At 38.5% G+C, this 12,115-nt stretch overlaps 1 protein-coding gene across 1 annotated transcript in view; it reads left to right on the forward strand.

The window, feature by feature from the left end:
* LOC140796105 (protein CHROMATIN REMODELING 4) overlaps positions 1–11,558 on the forward strand; it is a 39,597-nt gene extending 28,039 nt beyond the window's left edge. The window contains exons 9-11 of the mRNA XM_073148974.1: positions 8,353–8,420; positions 8,490–9,150; positions 9,267–11,558. Coding sequence (XP_073005075.1) covers positions 8,353–8,420; positions 8,490–9,150; positions 9,267–11,339 — 2,802 coding nt within the window. The 3' untranslated portion in view covers positions 11,340–11,558. The remainder of the gene's footprint in view (positions 1–8,352; positions 8,421–8,489; positions 9,151–9,266) is intronic.
* The last annotated feature ends 557 nt before the right edge of the window (positions 11,559–12,115 follow it).

Genomic DNA, 12,115 nt, shown 5'->3' on the forward strand with positions numbered 1-12,115 from the left:
GGACTCAGGTACAGATTGGATTTGAGAGTTTGACATAGGAGTGAGAGATTGTGAATGAGACACAGGAGATGAAAATGAAGGAAGATTGAGAAGGAAAAAATCCTTATCTTCCATAATAGATAACTCTCCCTGAAGATAAGGTTTGGTGAAATAAGGGTTCCCTTCTACAAAAGTGACATCAGCTGAGATATAGAGTTTCTTGGTCAGTGGATAAAAACACTTGTAAGCCTTCTGTGTGGATGAGTATCCTGCAAAGACAATTGATAGCTCTAGGGTCTAATTTTCCCTGGTTGTTCTTATGGATATGAACAAATGAAGTGCACCTAAATATCCTCGGAGTAAGGTTGATTGTAGTACTAATGTCGGTGTAGAATGTAGAAAGAACTTCCATTGGACTCTTGGATCCCAAAACCCGTGAAGGATGTCTATTTATGATGTAGGCAGACAAAAGAACTGTTTCCCCCCCAATAGTGTTTTGGTACATTTTGGTGAAACAATAGTGCTTGAGTAGTGTTTAGGAGATGAACCATTTTTCCTTTCAGCGACCCCATTTTGTTGGGGAGTATCAACACAGGATGACTCATGAATAATTCCCTCCTTTTGGAAGAAAGGAGACAGGACTTGATTGAAATAGTCTCTTGCATTGTCAGACCTAAACCTTTTTATTTTAGTACCAAACTGATTTTGAATCATCACATGGAAATTGGGAAAGATAGTACTCACATCTGATTTACAGTACGTGTGTCATTGCTTACACTACGTACACCAAAGATTGTCTCGGCTTGACCCTTTTGAGAAATCTCTCTTTCCAGGATCAACACGTGATGATTGTTCCATGGTAAGACTCCTCTTGTTATCTCCTGAGGCTGCAAGTGCTGAACCATCACTTGGTTGTGACTCAAGCATAATTCCTCTTCGACTCTCCTCTGCCCGAATCAGCGAAATCACTTCATTAAGTGATGGGACCTCTTCTTTGCCGAGAATTTGAACTCTAAATTGATCAAATTCAGAGTTTAATCCAGCAAGGAAATCATAAACCCTATCTTTTTCAATGAAGTTTTCTATAATTACAGCGCACTCACTGCATTTCAAATCAATTACCCTATAATGATCTAATTCTTGCCACTGATTTTGCAAGAAATTAGCATAGTCAGTCACAGACTTGCTCCCCTGTTTTGTGGAAGCTGTCTTTGTCTTGATCTCATAAACTTGCGCTTCATCTCAAACTTTTGAATATGTTTGGTCGAGGGCATCCCAAATGGCCTTCGCAGTTGGCAAGAACATGCACGTATCACTGATCTCGGGTGTCGTGGAATTCCACAGCCATGACATCACCATAGAATCCTCCTCATCCAATGCATCAAATCCCACCTCCCTTCTTTGGTCCTGTCCCTAATAGATGGCTCAATTTCCCATTTCCTTTCAGAAAAGTTCGAACCAACTGAGACCACTTCAAGTATTTCCGTCCATTAAGCCAGTAAGCTGGTTGAATATTCTGCAATTCACCTATGGAGTGCTGAGCCTGTTCCTTGTGTTGTTGGGATGGAGGGGTTGAAGAGATTAGTTTTGACATTTTGAAACACTTGGCTATGAAGGCTCACAGAAAAGAAGTTGGATGACGAGAATATGCTAAGTAGATTGCAAAGAAAGAAGATTGCAATGAAGGCAAGTCTTAAGAAATATGGCTATGAAGGCCGGGAGAAAACAGAATTAATCCCAGAGAAAAAAAAACATGCCTTACAGCTCTGATACCATGTGGAAAATATGAGGGAAAAATTGTATTACTTCTGTTTTACAAGTGTTTCTATCGGGCTACATGTAATAATTTACAGAGAAGGAGAAAATAGCAGCTAATAAGAAAAGGAAACCCTATATTTGGGAATCCCTATTTTCTGTAATCAGTTTCCTAAACTTACGGGAAGAGATATTTACACAATCCCATATTTTTAAATGACCACCAATCAAGGGATATCTCTATTTTCCACAAATATAGTTTTTTGTACTCTGCAGCATTATCATATTAGAAGATTTACACTTTGCACATTTATTTTCTTTGTGACTTTTATTTGGAATATGTAGCAGGTTTGCTCCAATTTATCTGTCACATTTGTCCAAAGCATTGGACATCTTTATGTTATGAATCATCACCATTTTGAATATACAAGTCCGGACAGAAATTTCTAGGTACTTCGGTGAATGTCAAGGAGATTACTATCCACTTACAGATACAATCTATTTAACTAACATATATGAGTTAATGCATCTCTAGTAATATAAGGTGACATTGGGGGTTCTATGTTGGCCTTCTTGTAATTCATTGAGAAGCTCATTACAAGGAGAAAATGACCTGCTCTCCTACCTTCATATTATCATAATGAAAAGCTTGCTTGAACATGTCAATAGGTATGTAGAAAGTGTTTTAAATTGTATATGGCCGCATAATATTTTGATGCTACTTGCAATATTGTACTAGAAACATACAGATCAACAATTCAGTCCAATTGAATAACTATGCATGCGACAAACCAAGGCTCCCAGTATCAGGATCGGGATCGGCCGTCCAGAAAAACGATACGTATCGGCCGTTCGTATCAGATCGGACTATTTTTTAATTATATAAAATTCTAAATATTATTTAAAAATACAGAAATATGTAGAAAAATTTAGAAAAAATGACAAAAAAATAAGAAAACAAAAATTACTCACATATGAAGTCTAAAAACTTAAAAAATGTATTAACTTACTCAAAATTTAAAACTTTGATGAATACTGAGCTGGTTCTTGTAAATTTCTATAGTCTTCATCATCATGATCACCATAAGTTTGTAATATTGATGTTTGGGACCTAATGCCCCAAAAAATGATTCCATCATATTAGTCATATTGTATAGATCTTGTTGTGTGACTTGCGTTTGAGGAGGTTAATAATCAGTATTTGGATCTTGTGCCTGAGAATACTGTGGATAATAACTAGCATATAGATCTTGTGATGGCTCTAAATAATAAATACTCGATGTACCATAATCATAGAAACTAAAATGTATCTCATGACGACGTTGCTGATATGTATATATATCCTCAGTTTCTCTGTCTTCAATCCTTGTCTCCTTAACTCTCTTTAACAAATGTAGATGGAACGATTTCACCACCATATGTATCATCAGGACTATGACTAGTATTAGTAGGTATACTATCTCTCGCTGCTGAACGACTGTACCAGTCTCTGCCCTCGTCGTGGTCTCTCCCAATATCTCATCTAACCACGGACTATCTCTGTCATCTAATAACCTATCCTTTATTTCTCTGATCATGGAGTCAATGGGTCTTCTTTATCAAAAACATGATTTAAATCAATCAGTTGTTCATTTTTTGCCTTAAATTTTTCTCCCTCAATCTCATATTATAATGACAGAAAATTAACTTCTCCAATTTTTTCATTGTTAATCGGTTGCGTGTTTTTGTGTGGATTAAGGAGAAAGTAGTCTAATTTCTTTCACACTGTGATTAAAATAGCTTGACTTAAAATCTTCTTTGCTATTGGCATCAAATTTAGTGCCTTCTCTCATCTATAGATAGACCATCATTCGGTTGGAGTATTATGAGATATAGCTGCAGCAACTTTAGCAGTACTGAATTGCCCAGCTCTCAATCTATATCTCTCCATCTGAAATCAGAAATATATTATTAGCTTATTGCATACTGGTTATATTGAAAGTTAAAACTTGAAAGCATGCCTACCAACAGCGTGTATATCTCTATGGAGTTGTTTGTTCCATCTAAAATCAATAATCTTCCACCACTTATAACTTTGGCCCACATTTATTTTATTGATTCTTTTGCTATATCTATTATCTCATATAAGAAACCCATCTCAGACTTGTCATCACTATCTATAAGTCTTAATACTTTGACAAGAGGCTCAAATACTGCGGTGGCAATTATAATATTATCCCAAAATGTATTTCCAAGAGCCATATTTTTCAAAGTTTCATATAAAGATTTATCTTTATGTTTTATATTCTTAATTTTTATAGACCACTCATGTGATGTAAACATCCGCATAATATCATCATTGTAGCGCATCATGTTCTCCAAGGCTAAAAAGTGAGTGGCAAATCTAGTGACCCCAGGTCTGATGATCTCCCTACCACCAGTCATCTGCTTGAGTAAATTAAGAACCCAACCGTGGTTATATATAAAATTTGTTAAGCTCTGACTTTTACGTATGACTATGTCAATTTTAGGCTCTTTTGCAATATCCTCTAACATCAGATCAATACAATGTGTAGCATATGACGTCCAATATAAATGAGGTCTTTTAATCATCAGTAAATTTTCAGCAGCTTTATAATTTGCCCCATTATCAGTAACCATTTGGACTACTCTTTTTTCACCGATTTTTTGTACCACCTCATCCATCAACTGACAAATATAATCTGCATTTTTGAAATGAGCAGTAGCATCTACAGACTTCAAAAATATTGTCCTTATGCCAGAGTAAACTAAGAAATTAATTATATTTCTTCTATTTTGTGTACTCCACCCATAACATCAGTGTACAATCAAATTCATCCCAATACCGTTTAAATGTCTCAATGTAAGTATGAAGTTCATCTACCTCTGAGTTAAAATATTTAGTAACAATATTATTTGAACTAGGAGGCGGAATACCAGGACCAACTGATTGTATAGCATCCACCATAGTGTGATAGTAAGGATTCATTTGTTTTTGGCGCTACTGGGCTTCACTAGGGACTTCATTATCGAATGCGATGCTTGGGAAGTGGGTATCAATGCTGTTCTTAATGCAAGGGGCAGACTTATAGCTTCTTGAGCAAAACATTGTTCGGGAGATCGCAACAACTCAACCTATAAGAGGGAGATGTTGGCGATATTGCATGCCGTGACCAAATGGAGGTGTCGTATTTGATTGGGTGGCACTTCGTCATTTGCATCGACCAGAGGAGTCTTACATATTTCATGGGGCAATGGATATACACACCAGCACAACAGAAGTAGGTGACAAAGCTCTTGGGATATGACTATGAGTTATAATACAAAAAAGGGTTGGAGAATCGAGCGGTGGATGCTTTATCGCGCCAACTGATCTGAGAGGAGCTTATGGCCATTCTATGCCATCCTTTCCCTTTCTCGAGGAGCTAAGGAGGGCATGTATCACTGACTCATGTGTTAGAGGGTTGTTGTAGGAAACCAAAGCTGATCCGGAGAGTCATCTAGACTTGGATGACTGAGACGGCCTTTTACTCGATCGCGAGTGCATTTAGGTGCTCTTGGATGCATTGTTGCGGTCCAGATTGTTGGAGCACTTCCGCAACACTTTGGAAGCAGGTCATGAAGGTGTCCTAAGAACCTAAAAGAGGATCTCTCAAAGTTGCACCTGGCCTGAGATGAAGAAAGATGTCAAGGCATGCGAGACATGCCAACAAGCGAAGATGAAGACTTTAAAGCCGATTGGACTCCTCCAACCTTTGCCTGCGCCGAACCATATTTGGGAGGACATCTTGATGGACTTTATAGAGGGCTTGTCGCTAGTGCGAGGTATTCTATAATCTTTGTTGTGGTGGACAGGTTAAGCAAACATGCTCACTTTTTAGCTTTGGCGCATCTTTTCTTCGGCAAATTGGTAGTCGAATGCTTCTTCCAATACGTTGCGAAACTCCATGGAATGCCTACACAAATAGTTTCAGATCGTGTTGAGTCTTTGTCAGGGAGTTTTGGATAGAGTATTTCAAATTACAAAGCACTTGTTTGGACTTGAGTTCGGCGTATTACTTGCAAAACCATGGGCAAATTGAGGTGGTGAATCGGAGAATTGAGCAGTATCTTCTGTGTTCCGTTGGAGATCGTTTGTGACGTTGGTTGGAGTACCTTCTATGGGCCGAGTGGTCATACAATGATGCTCACCGTAGCAACATCAGAATGACTTCGTTCAAAGCGGTGTACGGGCGCGCGACACCTGTTTTGCATGGATATGACCCGACAGCTTTTGTCGAGCGAACAGAGATCGATAAGACATTGATGGATCACGATGATATTCTTCAATGGTTGTAGGCTCTTATGAGGGCAACCCAAAATCGTATGAAGTAGATTTGCGATCGACATCATCATGAGGAGTTCAATGTGCACGATATGGTGTTTGTGCAAGTTCAACCCTACCGTCAAGTCATCTTCCGCCTGATTCGAAACTAGAAATTGTCATTTAAATTTTTTGGTTTGTTTTGGGTTGTAGAACGGGTTGGACCAGTTGCCTACAAGCTCGAGCTACCAAAGAGGACTCGGGTGCATAGGAAATTATGCTAATTTTATACTAGTGTTCCACGTTTCATTGTTGAAGGCAAGGATTGAGTTGGATCAACTCTTGGGTTCGGTTCCTACCCAAATCGAAGGATGAGCTTCACATTATTGAGCCAATCCGAGTGTTGGCACGACGATGAAAGCGGCATGGCTCAAGATTGGAGATTGAAATCTTAGTTGAATGGTTGGGCAAACCATCCGACGAGGCCATATGGGAGTTCGAGTCCGAAATCATTGATTGATTCCTCGACTTCACACCTTGAGGACAAGGTGACGAAAGTAAGGTGGGCTAATATGGTTCAGCTTCACATTATTGAGCCTAAGGGAAGCGTGGAGGCATTAGGTTCGATCCCTAAGGACTAAGTAGGGAAATTAAAATAAGTCCCTGGACTTTGTTTTATTTATTTTAGCTTTCCTTTAGTTGTTTTCTCTTAAAATAATTTGTAATTCAGATTAGACCCTAGAGTCTATTCAATTGCTTGTGGGCCTTTTAAGTGGTTCGTTCTTAGGCTACCTAGCTAAGCTGACTTCGGTCTTAGGATTAGACACCTATAAATAATTGTGGTGCACACTCTAGTGGATTGTGCCGGAGTAATTGAATCATCTTCTATCTTTCAATCTTCTTCTTCCTTCTTTCCTCCCATGTTGGCCGACTTAGGTTCCTTCCCTTTCATCTGGCTCACACGAACTGCCCTAGTTGACGGCCCACTTGCTCCCTCCTTCACTCTACTACTTATCTACCCTAATCCCTCTATACCACCACCAAGCCCATCATTCCTCCACCACCGACCTTACCGGTGCCACCCAATCATCGTCGGCCTACCACCTCCAACTCTCACCTAGGAGTTTGTGCCTCCATCCATGGATCCAAAACCAGTTTGGATCTCTAACCCATAGATCTGTCCCTTCGACCTTCATCCAGTGATTTGATGATATCTCTTGATCTATCTACTCAAATTGTGCGATATTGAATTCGGTTGAAAAGCTCTCTTTTAGGACTACAATATATCCAAATTTCACGTTGATCCAATGGCTAGATCGTTTGGAATTTCTCTCAAAAGTTCTTGCCTACCTTATGTCCAAAATCGGTTGTGGATTGGGACGAGACATTTTGAGGGGTAGATCGTATCATAGAACTATTTAGGAAAGCTAAGTGTAATATTAGCTTTCATGTACTTTTATGTTGCGTCAACTAGCTTTAATCTTAGTTTATATGGAAGGGGTATTAAATGCATTATATTCAGGCATGTCCATGAGCCACACACAGATGATTCTTATTTTGATCTATGTCCAAGCAACTCCTACAGGAGCTCTCGCAAATTTACTTGAAAAGCCAATTTGCAAATATTTCAATAAGAGGAAGTATTTTTGTAAGGATAAATCATAAATGTACATTGTGTATCTTTGTAGAGGCATTTTTTTTGTTAGATAACCTAAAATTTGATGGTCAAAATGATGTTTTGATGAGCAGAAAGGTAAGTATGTTTTCATAACTCAGTTGCATTAATGGAAGAGACTGATATTCTTAGGGCAAATATAATACTTTGTCGATTGGAGAATATATTATGATATTTTAAACCTCTAAGTGGCAAATATATAATCGTTTTCTTTTAAATATGTTTTAAATATCAGTTTTGATTTGCGTGGTTGTGACCATATATCGTTGTATACTCACAAATTTCTTTTCTGGTTACACTGTGCATTAATATGGGTGATTAGCAGGATCAGTTGTGTCTTAAATGTGTCAAGCCAGATTGTTTGTTACTGTTTGAAGAGACAAAAGTCCATAGCGACGTAGCAGTGTTGATTGACTATAAGCTACTGTCATGTTAGGTCCAGACCCTTATTACCTCTGAGTGTAACTTCACCTCATTTAGTAATTGCAGTATGTTCTTTTGTGTAGTCAACTTATGCTGCTATATTGTTTATGGGTTTTATTATTTTGAAGTTTCATTTTAAATTATTTTCTAATGCTTTTATAAGCTGCATTTAATGCTTTAAATGAACTTTCTGTATTGCTATTATTGATTATGTCAGAGTGGTGACGAGGATGAGGAACCAGAGAGAGAATATACTCCTGCTGGCCGAGCATTGAAGGAAAAATTGTAAGTATGCTCTTTTGTGAATTTTCTCCCATTTTGGTTATTTGACTTGCTAAACTTGTTCTGAAACAGTGCTAAGCTCCGTGCAAGACAAAAGGAGCGGATTGCTCAAAGGCACACTTCTTGCACTGAGAAGCCTGAATATTTGGTGCACTCAATATCAGCCCCCATTAAAGAAGAGGAATGTCCATATGCTAAGAAACTTTTGGAAGAAGCAAGAGTACAGGCTTCTTCTATCAATCAGGAGGATAACAAATTAACTCAGACACTTGAAGCTAAATGCTGGAGTGAGTCTACTCCAAGACTGGGAAAGTTCTCTAAAAATGGTTACAAGAGATATCATGGCACTCATCTGGATCTTTCTGTTAGACCCCCCGTAAATAACTCTCCTGATATGAATATAACGAAGCATCAGTATCAGAACATGGATGTTCCAAATTCAATGATCGCTTCCAATCTTTTACCTGTTCTGGGATTATGTGCTCCTAATGCTAGTCAACTGAACTCGTATAGAAATTCTCGATCTGTGTTGAGTGTAGATGAACAAAAAAGAACAAGCAGTGAGATGCCTGAAATTCCGTTTCCTTCAGCTCCAAGTGCTGCACATTCAAACAATCCAAACATTGAAGGAAAGATAATAGCGCATAAATCTCTATTGCCTGATATATCAGGGGAGCATATGAATCTTCGGCTAAAGAATAGCATTCCAAATAACTATTTTCCCTTTCATTCAGTATGTCTATTATTTTTGTTTTCTAAATAATTTCTTCCTTTTACTTTCTATTTTCTCAAGTTTGCAATAGAAACCTCTGTCATTTAGCATGTAACAGACTGATGCTTTATATGCAGCTTCCTCCTACATCATCTGGAAGGAGCCTCCCTGACCCTCTTGAATGTTCTATTTCTTCCTTTGCCTCATTTCAAGAGAAGTTGGGTCTTCCTAACTTAGTGCTGGATGACAATTCATTGACAAAGTTTCAAGTTCCATCAAACATTATGAAGCCACCAGCTGATCTCTTTCCAAGCTTGTCATTAGGATTAGATAAGGAAATTTTGAGTGATCCTTGTCAAGGTATCCCAGATGTTACACGACTGTCAAATGTTGCTCAGCAAACAGCCAACAATTTGAAGCAGAAACAGCTATTGGTTGATCTTCATCCAATGCTGGGGTTTGGGCAAATGCCAGCATCGCATCCATCATTGCCCGAAAATCACAGGAAGGTTCTCGAAAATATAATGATGAGAACTCAGTCTGCAACAAATAAGTTCTTGAAGAAGAGATTGAAGACAGATGCTTGGTCAGAAGATGAACTTGATGCTCTCTGGATTGGTGTTCGTAGGCATGGAAGGGGTAACTGGGATGCTATGCTTCGAGATTCAAAGTTGAAGTTCTCAAATCATAGAACTGTTGAAGATCTATCCTTGAGATGGACCGAGGAGCAGCACAAAATTTTGGATGAACCAGTTTCTGCTGTCCCTAGATCTTCAAAGTCTTCATCATTTCCTGGAATTTCTGATGGAATGATGACTCGTGCCTTACTAGGAAGTAAATTTTCCAGACTGAGAACAGAGTCACCTAAGTTTCGGTCCCACCTAACAGATATCCAGTTAGGTTTTGGTGATTTTACATCTGGATTTCCATGCATTGAGCAAGCAGATAACATCAATACAGTTAACAATAATGCCAATATAGTTGATGGGAATTGTTCATCTCTCACAGCATGGCAACATGACCAACATAAATCAGGTGAATTTTCTACCGTGCCATTTGATAGACTGGATAAACACGATATCAATTTGGAACCATTATTTCCGCATGTTTCTTTTATGGGAGCAAAATTTAGAACACCAGGCATAAGTTACTTGGGTAACATTGCTGTGCAGCAGAATGTGATTGATTTAGGTGTTGGTCAGAACCTCCCCAATCCAAGTGTTCCCGAGAAACCACTGAATCTGTTTCATGATTCACATAATAATATACAGCCTGGTGAGTCCTGCGTTGTGGTAAATGACAAGGTTAGAAAGCTTTCTACAAATTCTCCTATCAGCCATGACAATAGCATTGGTAGTTCAAAGTCAAACAGGCTACCTCATTGGCTTCGAGAAGCTGTTAGCGTTCTACCGTCTATGCCACCAGAACCTGATCTGCCCCCAACTATTTCAGCAATTGCTCAATCTGTCCGCTTACTTTATGGAGAAGAGAAGCCAACAATACCTCCATTCTCAATCCCAGGTCCTCCCATTTACAGGCCAAAGGATCCAAGGAAAAATCTGAAGAAGAGGAAGAAGTTGCATAAGCTTAAAACAGTGAACCCTGATTTACAATATTCTAAAAAATCGTCTGGTCATGTTACTGAAAGCACCATTCCTCCAGAACTACCCGTGATGGGATGCCCACCTGGTCCCCCTAAAATGGACCTTACTGATAGCTTCCTATCTTTGAATTTGAACTTAAATTCTCCATCATCACCTTCATTTGTCACACAAGGGAAAGAATCAGGGTCATTGCCATCACCATCACCATCACCATCACCATCACCATCACCATCACCATCACCATCACCACAAGTTCAACAATCTATTGTAGCTTCTCTATCTTCTAGACCTTGCTCATCACCAGTAACTGATATGCCTGGCCCTAGCTGCAAAACGGCGGAGTTGCCTGCATCAAATGATCATGAAGGCTCTCAACAAGATGAGGGGAACCAGATCAGAGATATAAAGGGCATTAATGGAAAACAAAACGAAAGTTTAGATTCAATTTTGGGCTGTTGCAAACATATAAAAGAGCAGGTTGATCAGGTAGAGAGTGGAGATTTGAGTAAAACACAGTCGGATGCAAATCCAGCTAATCATCTTGGTGTTGAGGAAATTTCATCAGAAGAAACAGTCTCAGATGACCATCATAGCAGACATGAATGACAGGCCTTCTAGTTTTTCCTTTTGTGTAGCATTTTCCCCTTCTAATCTTCCACTTTTGTATGCATAGTTCATAGAGAGTGTTATCTAGGAGCAAGTGCCATGAGTATCTCTCCTTAGAGCTTCTATTGAGAAATACAGTCTCCAATTTAGTACTCTTTTCCAATATTCTTTATTTCTATAATTCCAATATATAGTGAGAAAGGCCATCTGTATTGTGTATATCTATTAGTTACTCCTTTCCCTCTAACCATAGAAAATAAATTATCACTGGTTTATATTTAAGCCATCCTTTTCTTGGTTTTACTATTTATATCCTTTTATTTTAATATGCCTTTTTAAGTACCTTCTGCAGTTCTTCCAAAATATATGATGATTCGAAGAGTCAAGAAGGATTACAAGTGATTGAAGTATTACTCTTCTCTACCTCCCGTCTTATTTGTATTCCTTGTTTCTAATTTAACCTTCTAATTATGTCACAGGTTCATCTTCCATTAGCAGTAGACTCCAACTAGACAAACTAGCTGCCAAGGCTATTGAAGAATTTGGTATTTTTTCCCCCTTTGCTTCTTTTATCTTCTCTTTCTATTTCAGTAGAAGGAAAACGCTATGTTACCATTCATGAACTTGTTATCGTCATTTTCCCATGCTATTTGGCTTTTTACTTTCTCTGCTTCTCTTCAGTCCATTGAAGCTATATGTAGTTCTGGTGCTTAAGCTAGCATAGAGTTGATTATATAAATCATGGTGGCTGAATTATAATACGAACTGCTGGATAC

The sequence above is a fragment of the Typha latifolia genome, chromosome 10 (assembly GCF_019914945.1).
Source record: "Typha latifolia isolate L0001 chromosome 10, TyphaL0001v2, whole genome shotgun sequence".
NCBI lineage: Eukaryota > Viridiplantae > Streptophyta > Magnoliopsida > Poales > Typhaceae > Typha > Typha latifolia.